Genomic DNA, 25,037 nt, shown 5'->3' with positions numbered 1-25,037 from the left:
TATGATTTGGGTCCGACAAGGACGGGTCAGAAAACAGAGACCAATTTCTAACTAGAAAAAAACAGATCCAAAGGAATTTATTTTTTTTCCTTTTCTTGTCGTGTTTGATGGAATCAATATATATATTTGTTAATTTGATTTTCTCTTGTTATTTATTCCAGAGAGAACGGAAGCAAGCAACACAAATTTCAAAATTAGGGTTTTTATCTTCTTCCCCTTGACTTTGGAAGCTGCTATTCCTCTGTAAAACAATAGCATGAAGAAGAAGCTCCAGACACGTTTTCCAGCGGTATGAAACATTACTTTTCACTGTTTTATAGTTTGTTATGTTCTTCTTCTTATGGAGATAACCATGAACTCTGTTTTGTGAGTTGTGAGAGTAGTTAGGTTCAACTTTTGCTATGATTTCAGGTTTACTTCTTCAGGGTTCCATGGTCCTTGTCTTCATTAGGTTTTTAAATTTATCTTTGTGAATGTATCTTTGGACTTGGAGGGCTCTTTTGTTCATGGCTAGATATAAATAAACTGCAGAGATATCTTGTTTAGGGCTAATCAAAGATGTTGATATCTACATAAGAAATTTCTTAGTGTCTGAGTCTGATTTTGTATGTGTTGATATGTTCAAAATTTGTTTCAGACAAGGATTAAGAAGATTATGCAAACTGATGAGGAAGTTGGCAAAATAGCAATGGCAGTCCCTCTTCTTGTTTGTAAGTGATGTGATGTTTTTGATTTTCTTACTCAAACGTTGTTCATATGTTAGCTTGTGTCACATGTAGTTGATCTGTTCTGGTTTTGAATTTAACTTTTCAGCTAAAGCTTTGGAGCTGTTTTTACAAGACTTGTGTAATCACACGTATGATGTAACTCTAAGCCGAGGTGCTAAAACTGTCAACGCCTTTCATTTGTAAGTGTGAATCTCATCTTTGGATTTTGCTTATATAAACCAATTGTTTTCTTGCTTCTTCAATACTTTTCTATTCTTTTTCCAGGAAGCAGTGTGTGCAAGCGACTAATGTCTTTGATTTTCTAAGAGACACTGTCGCTAAAGTTCCTGATTTGGGTGGCTCAGACACTGAAGACCAATCAGCTACCAAAAGAAGGTTAGGCCCGCTTCTTCTATAGTTCTATTCTATGTCAGCAATCAATCTACCTAATTTTGATATCGGTATCGTGTCTAACAACTTGTTTGTTCGACTTTTCAGGAAAGTTGTTGATGGAAGTAGTTGCAACGATGAAGATATGATAAAGACCACTCAAATGGTAACTAGCCAGACTTATTTTGCCAATAGACAATTGTATATTACTTAACGCATATGTTTCGCCTTGTTACAGCATGAGGTCAAACATACTAGCTGTGGCAGAGGAAGGCGAGGTAGAGGCCGCGGACGAAGTAGTGGAAGAACAGGAAGTGGGCTGTCTCTAAAATTTGAAGAAGATTTAGAAGACGGTTCTCCCGAAAGCAGCAGGACCCCGTCTCCCGAAAACGGGAGCCTTTCTCACGACGATACATCTTGGAAGAAAGTTGCATCACACAACAATCATCATAGTAGTAACTCAGAGGTAAAAGTAAGGAACTTCGATCTTAATGTTGAATTAGATGAGAATGGAGACAATGCTACATGGCTGGAAACACAGCTAGAGAGAAGTCCAGATTACCCGTTGGAGATTAACGAAATGAAAATAGATCCTGATGATCAACAACAGGCTAGTGCTAGTGACGAGGAAGATTATGATGAAGAAAGCATAGACCAAGAGTGAAAGAGTTTCAGTTTAGGTGAAATGACTTAAAACTAAAGGTAGGAGAAAGAAAACAACAACTTAGGAATTGACACACTTATATATTATAGAAGCAGTGTGTATGTAGGAGATTGCTCTCATTCTCTTTAATGTAATTTCGTTTTTTTCATTCATCTCTTCTAATTTGATAGCAAGCTTTACACAAACTATAAAATCATATACATAAAGTATGGTTTAATCTTTGTTAATGTTTAATTTTAATTAAAATATTTAAGTGAGATAGATAACCCAAGATTAATGGAACGACCCGTCGGATCCAAAAGAAAGAAACAAGCGGGTTAAATTGATATCGTCTTCGTCTACCGTTTCTCAAAATCAAAACCCCAGAAAGCAGAAACCTCTCTTCTTCGTCTTCTCTCGTCAATTCAGCTGCGACAATGGATTTCCAGGTCGTGATTCTAGCCGGCGGATTCTCTAGTTATCTTGTTCCCTTAGTCGCCAAGGTCCGTCTCTCTCTTTCACTCTCATCATCAGCATAACAGTTTCGACGAATTGCTAATTTGTTGTTGTTGTTCAGGAAGTTCCTAAGGCGTTGCTTCCCGTAGCGAATCGTCCGGTGTTGTCTTACGTTCTGGATCTTCTCGAGAGTAGTAATCTCAAGGATCTGATCGTCGTACGCCTTTTATCTTTTCAATACAATTACTGATTTCCTTTTGCGAGTTTCTAGGTTGAATGTTTTCAATAGAGCTCAGATTTTTTCGTTTCGCATTGGTGGAACAGGTTGTTGAAGGGGAAGATGCTGCTTTGAAAGTTGGTGGATGGATTTCTTCTGCTTGTGTTGATCGTTTACATGTTGAGGTATTTACTCATCTATGGCATCTGAATTCTGTAAAACTCTATGCATGATTGAAAGAAACTAGTGTCATATTCGTTATTAATGTTCTGCTGGATATTTTACTTTAGGTTGCTGCTGTTGCTGAGAATGTTGGAACTGCTGGGGCACTCAGGGCAATTGCACACCACTTAACTGCCAAAGACATTTTGGTTAGCTTTTCAATAAAGACGTCTCGTAGCTTTTGCTTTGTGCAACTTTTTGAGCTTCTAGTTAACTGGTAATTTGCTTTGACGTAGATCGTAAGTGGAGACATTGTTTCTGATATTCCTCCTGGTGCTGTTGCCGCCACTCATAGAAGGCATGATGCAGCAGTGACTGTTATGCTTTGTGCTCAACCTGTCAGTGGGCCATCAGAATCAGGAGGTTCTGGTGGGAAAGATAAAACCAAAAAACCTGCTTGCGATGATATCATAGGGCTTGATTCCTTGAAACAGTTCTTGTTATACATAGCCAAAGGTCCTACTTTTAATTTTTCTTTATGTTTCTTAGAGGTAACAAAATGCTTGAACTTGTTGTTGGTTTACCTCCTGAAATTGTGTTAGGTACTGAGATTAAGAAAGATACCCGAGTAAAAAAGAGCATTCTCTGTGCGGCTGGCAAGGTAATGTTCTTATTAAGTTTTTGAAATTACCTACAAATGCATCTTTTTATGATTCATATATTACAAATTCTTAGTACAGTTTCTAATTATCTTGTCATTTTCGATTTAGATGGAAATTCGATCAGATCTGATGGATTCTCATATATATGCCTTCAAGAGGTTGGTCAGATCTGCTTTCCTGCTATCAAAGTAGTTTTATCTGTCGATACTCAATATGTTCTTTTGTCTTACAGAGCAGTTCTGCAGGAAGTTTTGGATCAAAAACCTGCTTTTAGGAGCCTAAAACAGGATGTACTACCGTATCTTGTTCGTACACAGCTGGTTAGTCGGATACGGTCCTTGCAAATGACCATTTTTTTTTTATTACCATTTTGATTCCTTATTTGTGCGGTTTCCCCTTGAGTATCAGAGATCAGATGTCTTCTCTGACCAAAGTAATGTAGAAGAAAATGGGAATGGAAATGGAAAAAATAATATGCAGAACAACGAGGTGGTCTTGTCTCAAATTCTCTCCAACGCATCCATGCCAAGCTTTCATCAAGTCTATGAATCAGGTCTGGGTACCCGGAAAACCCATAAATGCTGTGTTTATATAGCGGATGAAAGTAAGTATTTCGTCCGCTTGAATAGCATTCAAGCCTTCATGGACGTAAACAGAGATGTAAGTTGTTTACACATGGGATTCCTTCTCCAGTATTTTTTTCTCAGTTGACTTATGAAGCTCCGCAATTGTTCAAACTTGTGCAGGTTATTGGTGAATCAAACCACCTATCTGGATACTCCTTTTCTGCTCATCACAACATTGTCCACCCATCAGCTGAGCTTGGATCGAAAACCACAGTACGTAACTCTACATGTGTAGATATTGAGCATTTGTTCTGTGAGTTGTGATCGTGAATAACAATTTTTGGGTTGCAGGTTGGACCTCATTGTATGCTTGGAGAAGGCTCTCAAGTCGGTGATAAATGCAGTGTCAAAAGATCTGTAATTGGGAGACATTGCCGGATAGGCTCCAATGTGAAGGTAATAATTAGCTTTTTACTCAAGCCAGCCAAAGAAAGGTGGTGTACATCTCGAAAAGACACTCAACTGCTTGTATATGTGGGTGCAGATTGTTAATTCAGTTGTGATGGACCATGCCACAATTGGAGACGGATGTTCAATACAAGGCTCAGTCATTTGCAGCAACGCACAGCTTCAAGAGCGTGTTACTCTAAGAGACTGCCAAGTACGTTACCCCCTTCAGTTTTCATAATACAGTGTCCCCTACGTATCAATGCTTTTACAGATTCCATAATCAAAACATCAATTGGTTTTATAGGTGGAAGCAGGGTATGTTGTTTGTGCCGGGAGTGAGCACAAAGGAGAGACCTTTGCTAGAAAATGAAAAGGAAGGATAAGCAAATGAGGTCACATCTTGGAACGCTTTTTTAAAATGAAAAGCAGCATTACTTAGTCATTCGTTTGGTAGGAGAGAAGAGTGTGAAGGATTGGAAAGTTTCCCACTAAGGGTTTTGTTGATTAAGAGTTTGAGATTTTCCGTTAGTATCTTTTACTGATAGAGTTTGATCTTTTGCTATTCATTACATATACATGAAGTCTTGAAACACTTTGTCAGCCACTGACCCTTCTCTCTGTTCCGTTGGTTATATTACATATGTCTTTTTTTGTTCTTCTCATTATTTACTCTTTTGTTCGAGATAAAACACTTTCCTGAAAGATCTAAATTTTGTTTTTGGTATTTCCATAGAGACGAATACACCCAAAAAGTCACATGCCTTCAGATTCGATAAATTTCAGAGTAAATGATTTCGAATGTATGAAACCTTTCTGTTTAAATAGTCACGAGAATAGATAAACTTCATAGCTTGTTTAAAGTGTAACAAAATGTACAAGTTGTGATTCTTCTTGGCGAACTTTTCGTTGCTTAACCCCTCCTAACTTCTCCCACAATGCAATTTTTATTTAGAGATTAAACCTGCAAAACCAAATCCAAATCATTTTATGTTATGTTGAGACAAATCTACACCATATAGAAACATTTCTAATTATTTGAGACTCCAAAATAAAGTTAGTGCACTCTCGGTCGCTAGAGTTCCAGGTTATCTTCTTATAAGCCTTAGACAATAATTATTTCTTCATGTTTAAAACAACCATAGCTTTGTTGACTCAATCATATTCATCATGTACAGTACCGTTGGTTATGACAGACGCAGCCCCATATGAGAAACGTGCGTTATCTAAAGATGAGAAGATGACTCTAGTGACCGAGTTACCTAACAAAGTTAGCTGCTTCTAAGCCTCTCCATGACACCTTGGGTGTGCAATACAAAAATGAAAGTGTGCACGGCTTCAGCCTCCAACCTACATCGCTCCCATCTCATCAAGCTTTGAGCTCTTATGCTGCAAAAAAGTTAATTTTAGGGCCGACAAAAATAAAATTTGCAGAGCAACACCAATGTGCGAGTAACCAGAAACTTCTAAATTCAGCTTCACTAAAAAGAAGGAGATGCCTCCATTGCCATTAGTATATTACCTTACTCTTTTTGTGCCTCTGAACGTCATCAGCATCTTCAGTCCCATTGTTCTTCCTTTTCTGAAAGTAAAGTGATAGCGTATACCACGTCAATTCTATCGAATTTAAGAATCCAAAATATACATATATAGACGGCCTAGGTACCAACAAGAGCAGACAGTTTTATAACCTTATCATGGTGTCCACTTTTTTCCTTCTTTTTGTCTCGATCCTTGTCTTTATCCTTATCTTTGATCCTATCTTTATGCTTGTGCTTGTGCTTCTTATGTTCCCTATCTTTCTCCTTCTTGTCTTTATGTTTTCTATGTTTCCTATCCTTATCTTTTGACTCACTTTTTGATTTTGATACAGTGGTAGGAGCTCCCTTCTCTGCCTGAAATAAGAACAGGAGATCTCATATTCTCAAACCTAGCTCAACTATCATCACAAGATACTTGGAAGTAATTCAACTTATCATGGTTAGTAAAAGATCTAGATGTTACAGGAAGTTAAAATCTAAACAGAGAGAGCAATATTCTTACTGGAGGCAATTCAACAGGAGCTGTATCATTAAGCTCAAAAGCCTCCTTAAGTTCATCAAGAACAAAAGGTTGGATGCGAGCATTCGTATCTCGGCTACTAAGTGATGCATTAGGAATAAGCTGATCTAATTGCATTCCTTCTCCTTTTCTAATCTCTGTGTCTCCAACCAAATTATGAAGATAATGAGCATCTGACAGTGACTCTGGAAGTGATCTCTTGCAAAAGAATTCATGGTGTGGCAACAACTTGTATTGTGTTATAAGATCTAGTGCACCACCCAATTCTCTAGGACCTGCACTTAGAAACCCAGAAGCTCATTGACCCTCAAATCCCAAAATAATAAAACTTGACAAAAATCAAAGCTTGGAAACCAAATTTACCTCCAAACTTAACGCTCTCTGATTCCATATTTTTTTGTTGTTGTTGATTAAACTGCAATTATTGGAATTTGAAAACCAAACAAGCCAAAGCTCAATAAGCTCAAGATTTGACGAAAAGCGAAAACAAAGCTGAAGCAAAGATCAATCACCGCCATACATGACTTCACGAGGCAGATCTCATCGCAACCCAGAGATATAAACCCTAATCTGGAAAACGGATTGCTCTTGGTCGTGAATTTCCCGCGGGAATATCGAGGAACGTTCGAGAAGGAAGTAACTAGGGTTTGAGAATGGATTAGGAGTTTCCTCAAACAATGGCGTTATAAAATCGCGATTTCTTTTTCTTCTTCTTCTGTTTTTTTTTCGTCCAAAATTTTGTTATTTATACGGGTTACCGCGTGGGGTTCACGCGCTTCATAGTGCGTATGATCAACTTTACAGATTTCACAACGACTTTTTTTACATTTGTATTTTTATTTTAATAAAAATTTCAATTTTCTTATAATTTGCATTTTTAATCACATAGTTAAAAAAAAAAAAAAATGCTAATATAGCCGTCAAATAATTTTTGTTGCAATCGTCAATAGCCACCGATTAAGACGGTGGTCAACTTGTTAGTGGATATGGCCACGATTAGGTGGTGGCACTCAGTTGCAAGATAGCCACTGTTTTTCATATGGTCATATGTATGTGTATTTGTGGCCAAATAATTAAGACCAATTTGCTAAGGCCAAAAAGTGATTCGTTTAGTCATTGCTATTGTTCGGATCCTTTATATTGAAGTTGGAGAATGATTAACCAAAGCTAAAATCACCCAAATGGCCAAATCGTACCAGCAATCAATGCATGATTTCTTAACTCTTGTTTCTAAAACTATGATCATCCGACAATTCTCAATTTATCGAAGATTAGTTAAATGGATTCTGCATCTGACGGTTTGGTTAAGTCATGTTTTATTTTGTTCTCGTATGATGTAGGAAGAAGTCAAAATGTATCACAACACAACACAACCAGGGGTATCTTAATAGATGATGCACATAGAACAGAACGTTTTTTTTTTTTGTGTGTGATAAAGAAGATTACAGAAACGTTACACTACTGTCTTTACACACTTGAGACATATTTGCTATATCGCTGAAGAGAGAAAGATTCCGACTTTGTAGAAGAACAAAGCCCTAGTTTGGCCTTATACAACAATTAATGTAGGTCAAGATCCTCTTCTTCTTCTGCATGGTAATTAAATTAGTAATGTTAGAGAGACTTATGACGGTGACAACATGCTTCCTCTTAATACATTTCACATATTGCATAATGCTTCGTATAACAAGGTGATTTCGACTGTTATACAAACTAGAGATGGAGTTTTCATATTCGCTCTAGAAAAGCAGTGTACATTTCGTTCATGTTTGCCTCTTCAAAGTTTGGAGGCTCCAAGCAAAACAAATTTATGTAACTCCCAACATATAGTTAAAACATAATGCAAAGATTATAATATGATTCAGACTTTTAGTTGGTTTAATTATATTTTTATCTAACAATAGAAGTAATGAAATTTAGCTTAGGTGGGAATATAATGTTAAAATATGGTTGCTTATTGAAATGTTATGGAAAAAATGCAAAAAAAAAAACAAAGTTTTCCTAACAAATAAAAAGAAAGTAGAAAATGGGAAAATGGAAACGAACTATAAATTCATTGTTCGAACAAAACACATCATTTCAAAACCATGGAAACAAACTGCAAGCCAATACACTATAACATCAAATTTAAAGATACACTATCATTACATATTCATAAATGAGACCTGATACTATGATGCATGTATTAACTCATAATTAAGTTGAATAACATTCATGGTTCAATTATGTCTCTGAGTTAAGAAAGAAATGGAATGAAATATTCTTTTTAGGCGCATGCAAAAACACAAAACAAACAAAAGACGCAAAGAGAAAATCAATTCCTGAATTGTTATACCACCTTGTGATGATCCATGCGCGTTGACTAAGGGGAAAAGGATCATCACAAGGTGAATATGAACCAAAGAATCCATGGAAGAGTAAGTAGAGAGAGATAATTTAATTACCATGACAGGGTCATCGTCTTGAGTTTCATGGCGATGGTGAAGTTGTTGGTGGTTGCGACGAACACTTACCATGAGTTCTTGTTCGCTTCCCAAACTAGAATGTCTTACACCAGCTTTGTTCTGCTTCCTGTTTGCGCGAGCTTTAGAAAAGACAACCGAGTAGTTTGTAGCATCATTTGGTCCTTTTTGGTCCCACCCTCCGAACTGTGGAACTGGAGTCCATGCAGCATTCTGTATCCAAGAATAAAACTCGTTAGATAAACATATAATTTGCTTAGGGAACCAAATATTTCCGGAAAAAAAAAAAAGAACAATGAGATCGATGTTGAGATTGCATCGGTTAATTTTCCCCATTCTATAAAACGCGCATTAACCGATGAAAGCTCAACATGTCTCGATTGTAACTCAGACATCATAAAGATCGATGATTTAGTAATAGTTGGATAAAAGAAAAGAAACAAGATTTTATAAAAAAATTAGAGAGCATGCCTCCCTTCTTTTATCCATAAATAGATATTGCTTGGTTTAGAAGAAAGATGTTCTTAAACATTGATGAAGGTGTTCATGACGAGGAGGAGAACGATCTCTCTTGTAAAATTCCACTTTTTCCTTTATAGTACAAATTGTTTGAAATCACGATTTCATAGGAGCAGATTTAGGAGGTTTCTAAACTTGGAGGATCTCAAGCAATGGTGTTCCTTTATGTCCGGGGGATTTTTTAATACTAACTTTTGGCATCCTATTGGAAAAGGCTGTTAGGGGTCATGAAGACTTCTAAGCAAGTAGAAAGTTGTTGAGGTTGAAATGTCAATCTTAGTGTACTTTCATCATATCGTTACAAGAATTCGAATGGATAACGATGAAAATAATTAGTGTTTGCTTCACACAATTGGATTAGCTTTCTGATGCTAAAAATCAATAACTCTGTTTGAAGAGAACAATTAAATTGTGAACTTGTTTTGCTCATTTGTATAAATGAAGTTTTATAACTTCCTTGATTGGTATATATATGTTCATGAAGGCACATGAAGACTCTGAATATTATATACATGCATGAGTCTTATTACATAGTCAGAGTATCTAATATTAATTTATTAGAGAGTGAGCTTTTTCTTTAAAACATTAGATAGAAAGTAACGTCCTTATGAGCAATCTCCATTCCTCAGGCGTCGGTATAGATCCAAGTAACCCGGTGACTCTGGTCTGATTAACCTGCATAGACAAAATGGAACAGAATGTATTGCCAAAGGGAATTGGAGATTGCTCATAAGGATGTTACTATCCGCGGCGAGAGCATAAAAGTCCCGCAATATATAATGGTAAGTAACATGTTTCTTCTGAGGTAGAAATTTTGGGAGAAAAGAGTGAGTACCCGTGCCGAAACAAGAAGTCAATAATGACCAGGGAACAACTGTCCTTAAAAAAACTAGTCTTCCGAACCACATTAGCAACTTGAGCGACTGGAATCAACCTGAAGCTGTCAACTTCTCCATCTGCAATGTAATTAAGATTACTATGCTATGACAAAGTATATCTACCTGTCTATCTGAGCAAGATTACTGATTGCTTTACTAGTTATTGCCTAACCTTGATTTGTGGGAACAAAATCTTGAGGGAGTTCCAAATCATAACAAAACAGCACATCACGTGTGAAACAGTACCGATCGATATCCATGTAGGAAACAACACCGACCGCAATCGCCCTTTAAGAATACACAAAAATGCAAGAGGTTGGAAAATATCAAGAGAGCTATATAGGTACTACTTTGTTAAATACTGAGCAGAATGTACACATACACTTGGGTGAATCAAATAATGTGGCATCCACCCCAAAAACTTTTTGACCAGCTGGGACCAAATTTTATTTAAACTATTAAGTCATAACTATCTTGATTTTTAAGCGAATTTTTTATGAAGTTTTTAGTTCAAATCATAGTAAAAGGTTGTTGCAATATACTGATGATATTGTACACAAGGAATTTGCTGAGATACATATTTTACACAAGGAATTAGCACTTTCGTAGCCTTTTTTAGTTTTAGAATTTTTTTGTGTGGACTTGGGCAAATATGCCTTTCCAACACCACATAAAGCATGGCTCAGTGTCTTACCTATCAGCCAAGACTTTGGAAATCCCAGCTTCCTCTTCGCATTCCTTTACTAGATTCTCACAAACGCTAATCCCGTGAGGCTATGCACCAAATGACCGAATAAAAATGTGCATTTCGATTCCCTCAAATAAGAATTATTATTATCTGGTATATATAGGACATTCTACAACATGATGTATAATCGACAAGTAAATGAGAAATCTTACCAATCCTCCAGCAACCAGATGATCAAGTTTTCCTGGATAAGTGGATTTTGCTAGACTTCTTTTACCTATCCATAGAAATTTTTGTCCATCTCTTTCTACATACCCATTCACATGAATTGCGTAACCCTAGATCAGATGTAACAAGTGAGCGAGCCATGCACGTAAATATTTCCATTATAAAAGAGCAGATTTCACAGCAAAACATCTAAATTGGTTTAACCTTCAATCCAAAATAAGGAGCAGCAGCACGCTCTATAGAAAAAAAGGCAGGAGCATTAAACGATGGCTTCACAGGATATAGCTGGTGAAAAAAGAAAAATAAAATAAAAAGATCAACAAATAAAGACAACTATAGAATCATAGAACCAAAACATGGACCCATACCTCATTTCGTATCCCAGGGATGATTCCTTTGTTACCCAATATTTTGATCACATGTGCAACTGCTCTGGTTCTTTCTTCAGGCTTGTCAAGCATCATGTTAAGCGTTACATGGCCACCATATTGTGAAAATGTAAAGATATCATTAAAGTCCCTCAAGTACTTTGTAAATCTGTTCAACGTATAGACAAACCACACTTAGAGTACTCAAAATTCTGCCAAAAATAGCTTTATATATATAGTTGAGCAAGAATAGTTACCCCTTGTGAATATAACCAACGATTTGTTCCTCTATAACAAATGGAATGAACTCACCTAACTTCTCCTGAAAAACGTATGGCAAAAAAAGTTTTTGAACTTCATAAAAACTATAAAAATAAAAGGACTTTTTATTTTTTTTTCACTTTCCTAGAAACTATACAAGTATCAAACATTCAATTCAGTGGACTTACTAATCCACGATTACAGCGGTCGACTTTCTCGAGAAATCCGGTGAGATCGGAGGAGTTCTGAGGCACGTATTCTTTTCGACTGTTCTCAAAAACATCGTTCCAGGTGAATGATGGGCTTAAAGGAACAGTTTCAACTGATAAAACGCGGGAAATATGTAGCGGAGGAGACCTCGAACTCGAACTCGAACGCCACTGTAGAGTGGGTATAAGCGCGTGGGAAGAGAATAAGGAGGTGGGAGTGGGACAAAGTGAGCAAAATGCAGATGCCATGTCTGTGGAGGAGACACAATGCTGTTCTAGCTTGGGATGCAAGGCGTTATAAATACAGATGATTAAGTTTTTTGAAAAAAAATCTCATGTGTCGCGCTCACAATAACTTCACATGAAAAATATTTCAAAATTAGTATATTCTTATAATTGATGTTTGTATTTGTCCAAGATCTTAGCGTAGATTCATAGATTCATTGATTCCTGATATGCTCAGCGGAGGGGACCTTGAAGTCGAGCGCCATCAAAGCAAAATCCAGATGCCACTTGGACGGAGGAGACACAAAGCTGTTCTTGTCTAGGATGCAAGACGTTTTAGATACGGACAAGTAAGTTTTTTGAACCTATCTCTTGTGTCGCACTCAAAATACCTAACTTTTTTAGTTAGCTTAAACAAATACAAAACTTTTCATTTATTAATTGCCTAAACTTTTTAAGAAATTGCCTGAAAACCAAAAAATATTATCACTTGATTTTGCTGTTAAGTGTTGCCCAAAGTCTTCATTTATAACCCTAAACATGATTTCACTCTCAAGGTCACTTGAACTATCCTTGACAAATTATCATTTGTAATCTTCCACTAACGAGAAGAGTTAGTCGTACCATTCTGCCCACTAAAATCAAAGTTGGGAGGACAAGCAAGGCTCACATTAGAGCTGATCCGTAGAGAGAATGTTGCGATCTTTGCATCAACCATGATTTCACAGTCAAAGTATGGAACATTAATCGAGAAACTTGTATATTGATCGAGAAAGAAGATAATGATCACAGTGCGATTTACTAGTTAAGCAATTACAGTGTGTGATCCCCTAATCTCGGCTAGGTTTCCAACAATTCACTAAGCTAGCCTTCAATTCCATGTGAGCTCATTAGCTTCCGGTTAGCTCAAACCAGAAATCACAACTAATAGAGAAGCATTTTCCCTCGTAGTCTCATAGTCTAGAACAGAACAGGAGCTAAAATGTACAACTCTAAACGTGAGTTTGTTTTGCTCGCTCTCTGTATAAAAAATTGTATTCTTTGGACTTCATTATGTTCATGAAGGCACCTGAAGTGACCCAGCAGACTCTGAAATAAAATGCAATACATTATATATACGGATGAACCTATTACACAGCCAAAGTATCTAATATTAATTCATAGAGTGAGGTTTTACTTACAATCATCAGATAGTAACATCCCTATGAGCAATCTCTATTCCTCAGGCGTTGGTATAGATCCAAGTAACCCGATGATTCTGGTCTGATAAACCTGCATAATAGACAAAATGGAACATAATGTGTTCAGGGGCGAGAGCATTAAAATCACGGAACATTAACGTAAGTAAATTGTTTCTTTTAAGGTAGAAATTTTGGGAGATAGGAGTTAGTACCCGTGCCGAAACAAGAAGTCAATAATGACAAGGGAACAGTTCGCCTTGAAGAAACTAGTTTTCTTAATCACACTAGCAACTTGGGCTACTGGAATCAACTTGAAGCTCTCAACTTCTCCATCTGCAATGTAGTTTGGACTACAATGTTATGAAAGAGTCTCTCTAAGCAGCAATTCAGAATTACTCATTGCCTTACTAGTGATTGCCTAACCTTGATTTTTGGGAACAAAATCTTCAGGGAGTTCCAAATCATAACAAAACAGCACATCACGTTTGAAACAGTACTGATCGATGTCCAAATATGAGACAGCACCAACCGCTATTGCCCTTTCATAAACATAAAATGCAACAGGTTGAAATCATCAAGAGAGCCTATACATACTACTTTGTTCAAGACTGCAGAGTATGTCTTACCTATCAGCAATGGCTCTGGAAATCCCAGCTTCCTCTTCACATTCCTTTACTAGATTTCCACCGCAGCTAATCCCGTGAGGCTATGGTTCCCAGCGAATGATGAAAGGAAACGTGCATTTCAATTTCCTCTAGTGAGAATTATAATCACTAGTATAGACTTACTGTATCATGATGAATTTACTTTCATCATCAGCAGACAACCATGGATAAGTATAAGACTAAGATAAATCTTACCAATCCTCCAGCAACCAGATGATCAAGCATTCCTGGATACGTGGATTTTGAGAGACTTCTCTTACCTATCCACAGTAATTTCTGTCCATCTCTTTCTACATACCCATTCATGTGAACTCCGTAACCCTATATCAGATAACTCGCATAAGGAACGCAAAGCAAAACCAGGAAAAGAAAACGGTACACATGTATTGATGGCAAAGCATATAATTTGGTGTTCATGGCTACAAGCTTAACCAATTCAGTGGAGTGTGGTTTTACCTTAATTCCGAAATAAGGAGCAGCAGCACGCTCTAGAGAAAAAAAGACCGGGGCATTAAACGATGGTTTCACAGGATACAGCTGGTGAGAAAGAAAAATTATCAACATAAATGAAGCATCATTAGAGAGTTAGGAGATCAAACCAAAACATAGACCCATACCTCATTACGTATTCCTGGAATGATTCCTTTGTCACCCAATATTTTGATCACATCTGCAACTGCTCTGGTTCTATCTTCAGGCTTTTGAAGCATCAGATTAAGCGTTACATAGCCATCAACACGGTCAGGACAAGAACCATTTTGTGAAAATGTAAAGATATCATGAAACTCCCTCAAGTACTCCGTAAATCTATTCAATGTAGACAAACAAGCATCAAAATCCAAGATTCTGCTAAAACTAGTTTGTGAATGAATGCATAAAAGAGAAGTCTAATTTGTACAACCTCAAGTTTAGAATCACAGAAGCAAGAACAGTTACCTTTTATGAATATAACCAACGATTTGTTCCTCTATAACAAATGGAATGAACTCACCTAACTTTTCCTGAAAAACGTATAGCAGAAAAGTTTTGAACTTTATAAACAGAAAAGAGGAAAAGCTAACATTTTTATTGAATTTCAGCTTTCCTTGGTCAATCTCACTCTCCTAGGAACCGATACCCTAAAACCATTCGATTTAGTAGGACTTACGGATCCGCGATTGCAGCGGTTGATTTTCTCGAAAAATCCGGTGAGATCGGAAGAGTTGTACTCTGCCCGACCGGTCTCGATTACGTCGTCCCACGTGAAGGATGAGCTTATCGGAACAGTTGTTGCAGCTGATAAAGCGCGGGAATGACGCAGCGGAGAAAGGGACATAGAACTGGAACGCCACCGTAGAATGGGTAGAACGCGCCGTGTAATCGCGTGGGACGAGAATAAGGAGGTGGTGACAGTTAGAGCCAGTGAGCAAAACCCAGATGCCATTTTCGATGGCTGTGTCGAGTTTGGAAATCAAGAGTTATTATATACGGATGACCAAAATCGGAATCGAGTATACTCGATATTGAAATGCTTGATTTTTAGTCACGGCTCGGTACTGTTCGGTAAAAAGCACTGGTAAGTAGTGATTATTAACAAACGCAAATGGCAATATCGTTTTCGTTAAATAGTTTTGTCTTTCCGCGCTATAGTTTTGGTCACGGCTCGTTTGATTGGTAACAATCTAACAATTGCTCCCACCTATTACTCTATTAGTATACGTCCTATTGCTATTATTTTGTGTTGTTTGGAAAAATATTTATAGTTAAATAGTAGTAGTAGTTTTTATTTATGAATTTGATAAACGTGGAACATATGGTTGAGTTGACCGATTAGTTCTTTTCTTTTTTGAATGCATATGTTGACTGGTTCTAATTATTAGTACTGTTTACTTTGGAGTTTTGAATATTGATAACAAATATATTTTATAAGCATTGATTTACTGTCACGGCCAAAGCTACTTATGATTGATTTCAAATACCGTCTAAATGTTATTGTCCATAAACATGAGAACAAGATCAAGTGATCACCTGTAAAAGTGGCATTTTTCAAAATTTCTCTTAATTTTTTATTTTTCTTTCTTTCTTATATATATAGTAAGACTACTACAAGATAAAATTTGAAATACATATAAACCAGTAAATCACAAGGTTATTGGTTTCTACTAGACATATCTATCTATCTTAATCATATTATCAATCCATATAGATCAAATGCCTCACTAATTATTGGTTTGTACTAGAGATATCTATCTTAACGTAACCTATATAACATGTGTATGAATGGTGGATTATGAAAAGACTAATCTTTTTTTTTATTATATCAAAATCCTTAGAGATGCGACAAAACACAAAAGCCAATCCATGACACATTATTGTGTTTTAAACTTTTAATAACACATGTTCTTGTTCAATAAGAAACCAAAAAAAAATATATTTTATTTTGAGAAAGTTAGTATTTGTGAGGAAGGAACAATAAAAGAGAGAGAGAGTGGTGGTGAGTCTGATTGTGACCGTGTGACTGTCTTTTACAAATTGGGTTATCACCTGACTCCACAATAGAGAGAACCCAAAAACCAAAAAAAAAGAGTCTCTCTTTGCTCTCACCACACTAAGAAAGAAGAAGCGAGGGAGAAGGAGACTTTTTGACTCTTCTGCTTCTTCTCCTTTCTCTCTGTCACTTATTTCCCCTCTTTGCTTCCGTCGATTCATCCCAATCTGATCATCTCTTTCTCCGGTTAAGGTCTCAGGTTTGTGTTTCCCCTTTCTAATTAAAGCTTCATCCTTTTTGGGTTTCACCTGATTTCATTTGCTAGGGTTTACTTATCAGCTCTTCAATTTCTAGGGTTCTTAATTTCGTTGCATTTTTTGTTCTCGATCGTTTGTTTTGCCCTTTTATCAAATCGAATTTGTCTTGCTGTAAGTTTTAGGGATTAGTGAGAGTCTTTAATTCCTTAAATTGGAAAAATTTGGAGATGAATTGATAAAGTTTTAAGCTTTCTTGATTTGGAAAAAATGACATGTTTGCGTTTGTGAGTGATTTAGTTGTTTGATGAAATCTCAGGACTTCTCAGATTCGAATTATAAATGGGAAATTGTTGTGCGAGCCCGGGTTCGGAGACTGGGAGTAAGAAGGGGAAACCAAAGATCAAAAGTAACCCGTTTTATAGTGAAGCATACACTACGAATGGATCTGGAACTGGGTTCAAGCTCTCTGTTTTGAAAGATCCAACAGGACATGATATATCTCTTATGTATGATCTGGGGCGTGAGGTTGGTCGCGGAGAGTTTGGTATTACTTACTTGTGCACTGATATCAAAACGGGCGAGAAGTATGCGTGCAAGTCTATATCAAAGAAGAAGCTTAGAACAGCTGTGGATATAGAGGATGTTAGGAGGGAAGTTGAGATAATGAAACATATGCCTAGACACCCAAATATCGTGTCGCTGAAGGATGCCTTTGAGGATGATGATGCAGTGCATATAGTTATGGAGTTGTGTGAAGGAGGTGAGCTGTTTGATCGGATTGTTGCTAGAGGTCATTATACTGAGCGAGCTGCTGCTGCAGTGATGAAGACTATTCTTGAAGTTGTTCAGGTTTGTAGTTTTTCGTTTTTCATTTGCACTCTCGTTTTGTCAACTTTCTAGCTGGTCTTTCTTGCCTCTAATTCTATTGCAAGGTTCCTTGTTTGTCTTTATGCAGTGGCTTTCACTTACAGTGTAATGCTAGTTAAAGTTGTTATCCCAACTTTTACCTTTATGATTTGAACACCTTTTGGTATTGCAGATATGCCATAAGCATGGAGTGATGCATCGGGATCTAAAGCCTGAGAACTTTCTCTTTGCAAATAAAAAAGAGACATCAGCCCTTAAAGCCATAGATTTTGGATTATCAGTCTTCTTCAAGCCTGGTATAGATTTTATAATGTCCATTATATATCTCAGGTCAACAGATAATTTTGTTCTGTCTACGCCACTTGATATATTTTGAATTTGTAACAGGTGAGGGATTCAACGAGATTGTTGGAAGTCCTTATTACATGGCACCAGAGGTACTTAGGCGAAATTACGGACCTGAGGTTGATATCTGGAGTGCTGGAGTTATCCTTTATATCCTGCTCTGTGGTGTCCCACCATTTTGGGCCGGTTTGTTATGATCCATCTTATTGTCTTAATCCATTTTTTGTTCTTCAACAGTGGATGTTTTGTACGGATATGCAGCTGGTTGATTTTAGTTTCCATAGATGATTAGAAAGATTTACTGCAGAACCACTAGTTTCCTCTGTGAATGATTTAGGATGATGTTATCAAATTACATGTTCATGGATTCACTAGTGACCTCTTTCGATTTTTTTAATTGCTTATCTTCGTCCACTTTTTGAGTTTCTTTTCTTGATGTTGTTTATTTTTGTAAAGAGACTGAGCAAGGGGTGGCTCAGGCGATCATTAGGTCAGTTATCGACTTTAAGAGGGATCCATGGCCGAGAGTTTCTGAGACTGCCAAAGACCTTGTGAGGAAGATGCTCGAACCTGACCCCAAAAAACGGCTTTCTGCTGCACAAGTACTCGGTATGTTTCCTAGTGTGTTTCTAAAATCTGTTACTTATGGAACATATATATCATGACACTTCTATCTGCAGAACATTCTTGGATACAAAATGCGAAGAAGGCTCCAAATGTTTCACTCGGCGAGACGGTGAAAGCAAGACTCAAACAGTTTTCTGTTATGAACAAGCTCAAGAAAAGAGCGCTACGGGTATTCTGTCTAGCATTGCAGCTGCTTCATGACCTTATTTCTGTTGGATTTGAAGAAATAATGCGAAACTTCTTTTTTCACTTCCTTTCAGGTGATAGCCGAACACTTATCAGTGGAGGAAGTAGCTGGCATCAAGGAAGCATTTGAGATGATGGACAGTAAAAAGACGGGAAAGATAAACCTCGAGGAGCTTAAATTTGGACTTCATAAACTCGGACAGCAGCAGATACCTGATACTGATCTACAGATTCTGATGGAAGCTGTAAGAAAAAACTTAAAACTTTGGAGTTTGTGTTCCAACAGATATTTGAAAGCCTTTTTTTTTTATCTGGTGTGCAGGCTGATGTTGATGGGGATGGGACTTTAAATTATGGGGAGTTTGTGGCTGTCTCTGTGCATCTTAAGAAAATGGCGAACGACGAACACTTGCATAAGGCTTTTAGCTTTTTTGACCAGAATCAGAGCGATTACATAGAGATTGAGGAGCTGCGTGAGGCTTTAAATGATGAGGTGGATACTAACAGTGAAGAAGTTGTTGCAGCTATTATGCAAGATGTTGACACAGACAAGGTAACCACAAAATATGAGATTAGAAATAGACACTTTTCACTGCAAATGCGTCTTCACTCAATAATGTTATGTGACGATAATATGGGGACACAAATGATTCAGTGTAGTAGCATAAGACTTGGGTATGTTTGTCTGAATCTTTCTCCTCGGAAGGCTATATGTGGGAATATGATAGGAGTTCACCAAGTGCACATGCCATATCAGCATTTTAATGCGTGATTGAGATTATGTGTAACCTGGTTCATTGAGAATAGATGAGATTATGTGTTTGATCTTATCAGTATATCTCAGAATTGTGCATCCTTAGTTCTCAAGTCTTGAACAGGCAACTTGATGGCAAAATTGGTTTGGAAATACATAGCAGTTTACAAGTCTTCTCTTGATTTTTTTTATCGTCTTGGTGATTAGGACGGACGAATAAGCTATGAAGAGTTTGCGGCGATGATGAAAGCTGGAACAGATTGGAGGAAAGCGTCGAGGCAGTATTCCCGGGAAAGATTCAACAGTTTGAGCCTCAAGTTAATGAGAGAAGGTTCATTGCAATTAGAAGGCGAAAATTAAGAAAGGTTCTTTGTTTCTGTATCTCTTAAAGAAGTAAAAAGAAAAAGGAAAAAACAGTATTCTTTGAAAATTGTTTATCTTTTTTTTTCCTCAATAATTGTAGATCAGGGTTTCAAATGTTTTAGTTACTTGAATAGCCAGCCATGTACGATATGAAGCAGATGTTCTTAAATTTTCTGACTCTTTATTTTCATGTTGTCTGGATCCTTAATACTATTTGTTGGCAAACAATAGTGTAAAAGTCCCTTTAGTTTTGTTTACTTCTTTCCCGACCATGTCACCATGGGTCAGAAGATATTCATTAATCATTGTTTGATCATTTGTAGATTCATCAGTGTAAAGATGCTCACTTGACTCGAATTCTTATTTGATATCTTACTAACAAGAAATAAAAGGAAAAGTAACTCATTTGATGGAACAACAATAAAGTACACAAGAACATACTAATATCTCCTTGAGAACATTGACATGTTCCAAATATTATTTCTGAAATAGTCTTCCAAATACTTTATCTAATCTGGATTAAATCCATTGGCTCAAATGCTTTCTCAGAACTGTGCGAAACCTTTTTCCTTCAAGGACTCGACGGTCTCCTTGATGCTAACCTTCAAGGGTATGTAGTCTATGCCAAGGCTCCTCGTTTTATCCTTGGACACTTGATACGTTGGCACGTAGGGATTCTCGTCCACACACCTGCGTATGAGGCAAAAGTTATTGACACAGGACATGAACAAAACAACCGGTGTAATATATTTAGTTCATGTTTTACCTTTCAGGTAGTGGGAGATTTGGGTAAAGCTCACGTAGAATGTTAACAATCTCGGAGTGGTGAACGACACGCTCGACCAAACAATAACGCCCATTAGCTGAAGGGACCTCAAATGCTTGGATGTGCGCATTGGCTACGTCTTTTACATTAACCCATCCGAAACTCAAGTTTGGGAAAGTCTTTGCACCTACATATCGGAAATAAATAAAAGACACCAAGTTGAAAAGGGTTTCTCTAGCTAGCATTTGACAAACCGGTCCTAAGTATCATGAAAGAAGTAAAAGTTTTTCTCTTACCATTGATTAAGTTTAATATAGCAGCAGCACTCGTGTTCAGAGTTGGCTGTAGGAGAGGACCGATCACCATAGCCGGGTTAATAGTAACAATGTCTAAGCCTTTCTCTTTAGCGAGTTTCCAAGCTGCATCTTCCGCCAAAGTCTTGGATAGAACATACCACATCTGAGCCAAGTAACAAAGCATAACATTTTAGTTTGAAGAGAACATTACAGCACAATAAGACGACTAGTTGCTAGTAGATGACAACAAAATAATCGAAATGAATCATGGCTCAATATTCAAAACACACCTTGGAGGCCTCGCAAAGCTCAGGATCAGAGAACCAAGTTTCATCGACGGTAACATCAGGTGTGCGTGGTTTTCCATTGTAACCAACGGCAGCCATGGAGGAGGTTACAACAACCCTCTTAACCGAAGAGGCTTTGGCGCACGAATTCAAAACGTTAAGCGTCCCCTTGACCGCAGGATCAATAAGTTCAGCCTGGAGATGTGGATACATAGTTAAGATCAAATCAATCCACAAAATAAAAAGCAATTTTTTGAGGGAATAAAAAACCAAACCTGTGGGTCTTTGGCATCATTAAAAAATGGAGAAGCAGTGTGGAAAACTCCATGGCAACCATCAATAGCAGAGTCGAAAGAACCTTGTTCCAAAAGGTCTGCTTTGAACAAGTGAAGTCTTTCCTTTGCACCTTCTAGTGAAACTAAGTGTTGTGTCTTTTTCGGATCACCTGTGTACAAGCAGAGACAAGAACATCAAAGGATCATTGTTTGTGTGTTTAGATTGTTCTTAAGATCAAAATTGGTATCCAATTCCAAAGTATCAGTTTTTAAGATGTAGCCTTCGATTCACTAATAGAATCAGGATCCAAGCACACAGAGTTTACCAGTAGAAACCCAAATCTTAAACTACAGTAACACAGACTTAATTGGAATAGTATATGAACCCTAAAGCAAATGAATGTGATAGAGAAGAGAGGGTACGGAACTGGGATCACGGACGGAGGCCTTAACAGTGTAGCCACGGCTAAGTAGGAACTTGACGAGCCATGAGGCGATGTAACCGGAGGCTCCTGTTACACACACCACTTTACCTTCACCACTGTTTGCCATTTTTCTCGATTTTAGTTATGTTCTGTCTGCTTCTCTCTAAGTGGAGGGACCAAATGACGAATGCGTATATTTGGGTGATTTCTTTGCCCTCTTTAAAGACTTTTTTGATATTTTTCCTTTTGCGTGGTTTGCACAATGGTTAGGTGGAAAAGAGACACACGTTGTTGAGTAGTCAATTCCAATTTCACTTCAAACTCAATAGTCAATTCATTTTAAAACAGAAAAGAACATTATAATACTTCAAAAGATAAAATCATATATCCAAAATCCTCTAATATAATATTTGCGTAGTTTGGCCGAAAATTTTACAACAATAAAGCAAAATTTAGAAATTGTTTTACAACAACATTTTTTAAATAGAATTTATACCATATGCTATCATGAAAAAAGAATGTATAAAAAGACTTTGATTTTGGCAAATATGAATACTATAGGTTTCGTATTTTTGTAACTTGCATTGGATCTACCCCTTGTTGTGCCATAAAGTTGGGCAAACTTAGTATCCAAAGCTCACCGACCAACTCAGACAACGAATCCATAAAAAGAAGTTGTCTTTCTTCTTCATCTAGACATATTTTTACATATTCAGTATTCACACCAAGAAAATCAAAAGCTACACTACTTTCTCATCTGATCAATGATTAGAAACATAACAAGATTTAATGAACAGAGTAATATGATAGCCAATGGTTGTCCAAGTATTGTATGAGACAATGAGTCACAACTTCTTGTTTCTACCATTCCAAACCCCACACCATTATATAGTGGTCTGACAGGGATTAATCACAACATTAAAAACTACTTGCTGTACAGATGATACTAAGTAATGGAAGTAGGTGGAAGCTTTTTGAGTGCAATTTATTTACAGATACACACTCACTTCCTTCCCAACCTAACCAAATGGGCCTCGTGCTTTGCTGCTGCAGTTACTTCCGCTGCTTTGTTTGCAGCTTCACGCTTCATTGCCCTTTTTGCACGTCTTCCTGTTGTGTTTGTCGTCTTCACCTGCTTATCCTTAGGCTCACTTGAGGATGACCCAGAGCTGGAACTGGAACTAGAACCAGAACCACTGTATCTCTGGACAGGCCTGGCTTCTTGACGCCCGGATCTGACAAAACCATTGCCACCCCATCTCCGATTTCCTATGCGAAGACTTGAGCCGTGCAGATAAAACTCGTCAAGGTCATCATCTTCATCCTCGTAGTCATAAGGAATGTCAAAATCATCATGGTAACCATGGCTGTACGACGCCTGTTCCACCACATCCAATGGTACAAACCATGAGGCTCTAAGGAGAAGGCACACACTCTCCTCAAACAGAAAATCTTCAATGCTGCATAGAAATACAAAAGAGAATTTATACAACCAAACAAGAATAAGAAAAAGAGTTTGATCAAGCAAATGGAGTAATCGACTAATATATACACAAAATTGTAAATAAAGAAGGGAAGTCACCTGCCATCAAGTGCTCGGTGGACACTGAGAAAATCAAATGGATGCTTACATTGTGGGCATGTGGGACTCTCTTTGCAACTCGCCCAACGAAGTATGCATGTCACACTAAATAGATAGAAATGAATTACTCCTCTTAAAACCCAAAGTAGAAAGAAAGTCAGTTACCACGTAGGCATAAAAGCAAACACAGAAGATAAAAGGTGATCACGAGTTTACAGGTTAAACCTAAAACCAAGTTCCACAACTGAAAACTTGTGAGAAGAAAACAAAATTCATTTGACGAAATCAATATGTTCATACTACAGTACAGACTAAACTTTGTAACTAATAAAATATAGATGTAACCAAATCAGATATATATCATCTAAAAGAAACAAAGAGAAGAAACAACAGTATTACCAGTAAGTGTGTTCACAGCCTTTGACCATAGCAGTTTCTTGAAGAGGAATTTCACTCAAACATATTGCACAACAGCCACCATGATTCCCGAAACTCGGCTCATGGATCTCTTCCTGGATCTTCTTTTTGTCCTGAGAGAGAGGTTCAGATAAAATCTCTTAAATCACCTCCACATGCAGAGAACACACAACATCATCTTAAAGAGTTATGTTTAGATGTAAGAACAAGAGACCTAAGTTCTGTGAAAGTTATGAAGAGAAAAAGAAAGCAGATTCATAAACAATATCAGTAGCAAATTCAGCAACAGTCAACTTCACATTGTAAACCTGAAGAGCCCTAATCGTCCAATTCGAAATTAAACACATAATAACGCACAAAATCAAAAATTTACGAAACCCTAATATTGTGGAGCAAGGCTAGATACATTTCCACATAGAAGCAGAAGCATCATGGACAGAATCAGCTCCAACTCCGAAACAAGACCGACACACAAAGCAAACATATTTAAAATTTGAAAATTTTCATCAAGAGACGAGAATATGAATTGAATAAGGGTAACAAAGAACCTGATTTTGAAGGGCCAAATCCTGAATACCGTCGATCACTTGCTGCTCAGACACGATCTCGGTAACGGAACTCATGGCGGCGAAATTAGATAGAAAAAACGAAAGATTTGGTAGTTGAAGAAAGAAGATGTTCTTCTGAAATCTGTTCGTCAAGATTAAGGAGCCCGGATTAGAGAGAGTGGCTGTGGGACAGCGAACCACCGAGACGAGAAAAGGAGATATGCTAAGAGAATGATTCCCGATACCTCAAGAACTAACAACAAAGCACACAAGAGACAAAACAGAACCCGAACCTTCTTCCTCCACCAGAAGTTCTAACCTGTCCTATAGAATTGCGACAGATCAGTACACTCAAAACGACATGTTACAGATCATAAAGCAATTTTTAAAATGTCAAGATTTATAACTTTTGAAGAAAATACATTACATCATAGTCATAGAGTATCCATTACAAATAACATAATTATGTGTGGTATTTAATTTGCATGACATCTTCTATTGAATCATTCTTCTTTAATTAGGTGGTAGGTATTTAAATTCTTTAAAGTCCCATCATTAGAAAAATTTAAACCAAAAAAAA

General features: G+C 37.2%; 9 protein-coding genes across 20 annotated transcripts; 3 read left to right on the top strand and 6 right to left on the bottom strand.

Annotated features, from left to right (window-relative positions):
- Positions 1-21: 21 nt before the first annotated feature.
- On the top strand, positions 22-2,020 carry AT5G19490 (Histone superfamily protein). Its single transcript, NM_121954.3, has 6 exons — positions 22-289; positions 638-710; positions 814-907; positions 993-1,103; positions 1,206-1,263; positions 1,336-2,020. Exons 1-6 carry the CDS (start codon positions 257-259, stop codon positions 1,759-1,761), a joined length of 795 nt encoding a protein of 264 aa, NP_197450.2. The 5' UTR covers positions 22-256; the 3' UTR covers positions 1,762-2,020.
- AT5G19485 (transferases/nucleotidyltransferase) lies at positions 1,996-4,938 on the top strand. The gene is made up of 13 exons (NM_001036831.4): positions 1,996-2,243; positions 2,318-2,413; positions 2,521-2,598; positions 2,704-2,784; positions 2,872-3,091; positions 3,178-3,236; positions 3,346-3,395; positions 3,470-3,557; positions 3,646-3,897; positions 3,984-4,076; positions 4,155-4,259; positions 4,348-4,464; positions 4,558-4,938. Exons 1-13 carry the CDS (start codon positions 2,178-2,180, stop codon positions 4,621-4,623), a joined length of 1,371 nt encoding a protein of 456 aa, NP_001031908.1. The 5' UTR covers positions 1,996-2,177; the 3' UTR covers positions 4,624-4,938.
- Positions 4,907-7,058, bottom strand: AT5G19480 (mediator of RNA polymerase II transcription subunit). 4 transcript variants are annotated; one of them, NM_121953.3, is made up of 7 exons: positions 6,832-7,058; positions 6,675-6,726; positions 6,294-6,586; positions 5,942-6,145; positions 5,773-5,832; positions 5,513-5,639; positions 4,953-5,214 (listed from the first exon to the last, which is right to left on the bottom strand). In NM_121953.3, the coding sequence occupies exons 2-6, from the start codon at positions 6,700-6,702 to the stop codon at positions 5,601-5,603; spliced, it is 624 nt and encodes a 207-aa protein (NP_197449.1). In that variant the 5' UTR covers positions 6,703-6,726; positions 6,832-7,058; the 3' UTR covers positions 4,953-5,214; positions 5,513-5,600. The 4 variants fall into 4 exon arrangements, with proteins under 4 accessions (NP_001331154.1, NP_001031907.1, NP_001331155.1 ...); NM_001343608.1 differs by having other exon boundaries at positions 4,907-5,639; positions 6,832-7,029; NM_001036830.3 differs by having other exon boundaries at positions 4,907-5,214; positions 6,675-7,028.
- Positions 7,059-7,573: 515 nt separating this feature from the next.
- On the bottom strand, positions 7,574-9,368 carry AT5G19473 (RPM1-interacting protein 4 (RIN4) family protein). Of its 2 annotated transcripts, NM_001036829.3 has the most exons (3): positions 9,245-9,368; positions 8,756-8,986; positions 7,574-7,900 (listed from the first exon to the last, which is right to left on the bottom strand). In NM_001036829.3, exons 1-3 carry the CDS (start codon positions 9,260-9,262, stop codon positions 7,850-7,852), a joined length of 300 nt encoding a protein of 99 aa, NP_001031906.1. In that variant the 5' UTR covers positions 9,263-9,368; the 3' UTR covers positions 7,574-7,849. The 2 variants fall into 2 exon arrangements, with proteins under 2 accessions (NP_001031906.1, NP_001332461.1); NM_001343606.1 differs by lacking the exon at positions 9,245-9,368 and having other exon boundaries at positions 7,614-7,900; positions 8,756-9,166.
- Positions 9,369-9,723: 355 nt separating this feature from the next.
- On the bottom strand, positions 9,724-12,259 carry NUDT24 (nudix hydrolase homolog 24). 2 transcript variants are annotated; one of them, NM_121952.3, is made up of 9 exons: positions 11,904-12,259; positions 11,712-11,776; positions 11,455-11,623; positions 11,291-11,371; positions 11,071-11,196; positions 10,865-10,944; positions 10,343-10,458; positions 10,128-10,248; positions 9,725-9,967 (listed from the first exon to the last, which is right to left on the bottom strand). In NM_121952.3, the coding sequence occupies exons 1-9, from the start codon at positions 12,171-12,173 to the stop codon at positions 9,898-9,900; spliced, it is 1,098 nt and encodes a 365-aa protein (NP_197448.2). In that variant the 5' UTR covers positions 12,174-12,259; the 3' UTR covers positions 9,725-9,897. The 2 variants fall into 2 exon arrangements, with proteins under 2 accessions (NP_001318599.1, NP_197448.2); NM_001343605.1 differs by having other exon boundaries at positions 9,724-10,248; positions 11,904-12,227.
- Positions 12,260-12,809: 550 nt separating this feature from the next.
- NUDT20 (nudix hydrolase homolog 20) lies at positions 12,810-15,781 on the bottom strand. Its single transcript, NM_121951.5, has 10 exons — positions 15,143-15,781; positions 14,932-14,996; positions 14,613-14,802; positions 14,452-14,532; positions 14,191-14,316; positions 13,957-14,036; positions 13,754-13,869; positions 13,543-13,663; positions 13,331-13,421; positions 12,810-13,238 (listed from the first exon to the last, which is right to left on the bottom strand). The coding sequence occupies exons 1-9, from the start codon at positions 15,416-15,418 to the stop codon at positions 13,352-13,354; spliced, it is 1,125 nt and encodes a 374-aa protein (NP_197447.2). The 5' UTR covers positions 15,419-15,781; the 3' UTR covers positions 12,810-13,238; positions 13,331-13,351.
- Positions 15,782-16,472: 691 nt separating this feature from the next.
- Positions 16,473-20,199, top strand: CDPK19 (calcium-dependent protein kinase 19). 2 transcript variants are annotated; one of them, NM_180522.3, is made up of 9 exons: positions 16,473-16,721; positions 17,036-17,568; positions 17,759-17,882; positions 17,974-18,117; positions 18,388-18,540; positions 18,612-18,727; positions 18,819-18,989; positions 19,067-19,297; positions 19,706-20,199. In NM_180522.3, the coding sequence occupies exons 2-9, from the start codon at positions 17,059-17,061 to the stop codon at positions 19,856-19,858; spliced, it is 1,602 nt and encodes a 533-aa protein (NP_850853.1). In that variant the 5' UTR covers positions 16,473-16,721; positions 17,036-17,058; the 3' UTR covers positions 19,859-20,199. The 2 variants fall into 2 exon arrangements, with proteins under 2 accessions (NP_850853.1, NP_197446.1); NM_121950.3 differs by lacking the exon at positions 16,473-16,721 and having other exon boundaries at positions 16,730-17,568; positions 19,706-20,104.
- Positions 20,157-22,182, bottom strand: AT5G19440 (NAD(P)-binding Rossmann-fold superfamily protein). The gene is made up of 6 exons (NM_121949.3): positions 21,914-22,182; positions 21,486-21,655; positions 21,214-21,405; positions 20,924-21,086; positions 20,628-20,814; positions 20,157-20,551 (listed from the first exon to the last, which is right to left on the bottom strand). Exons 1-6 carry the CDS (start codon positions 22,035-22,037, stop codon positions 20,407-20,409), a joined length of 981 nt encoding a protein of 326 aa, NP_197445.1. The 5' UTR covers positions 22,038-22,182; the 3' UTR covers positions 20,157-20,406.
- A 393-nt stretch (positions 22,183-22,575) lies between these two features.
- On the bottom strand, positions 22,576-24,827 carry AT5G19430 (RING/U-box superfamily protein). Of its 6 annotated transcripts, none has more exons than NM_001343603.1 (5): positions 24,703-24,827; positions 24,316-24,599; positions 23,892-24,022; positions 23,493-23,597; positions 22,682-23,370 (listed from the first exon to the last, which is right to left on the bottom strand). In NM_001343603.1, exons 2-5 carry the CDS (start codon positions 24,391-24,393, stop codon positions 22,914-22,916), a joined length of 771 nt encoding a protein of 256 aa, NP_001332225.1. In that variant the 5' UTR covers positions 24,394-24,599; positions 24,703-24,827; the 3' UTR covers positions 22,682-22,913. The 6 variants fall into 6 exon arrangements, with proteins under 6 accessions (NP_001332226.1, NP_568374.1, NP_001332227.1 ...); NM_001343604.1 differs by having other exon boundaries at positions 24,458-24,599; NM_001343602.1 differs by having other exon boundaries at positions 22,576-23,370; positions 24,316-24,827.
- Positions 24,828-25,037: the final 210 nt, after the last annotated feature.

This window comes from Arabidopsis thaliana, chromosome 5 (genome assembly GCF_000001735.4).
Source record: "Arabidopsis thaliana chromosome 5, partial sequence".
In the NCBI taxonomy this organism is placed as follows: Eukaryota; Viridiplantae; Streptophyta; class Magnoliopsida; order Brassicales; family Brassicaceae; genus Arabidopsis; species Arabidopsis thaliana.
This window is presented reverse-complemented; position numbering and strand designations above follow the sequence as displayed.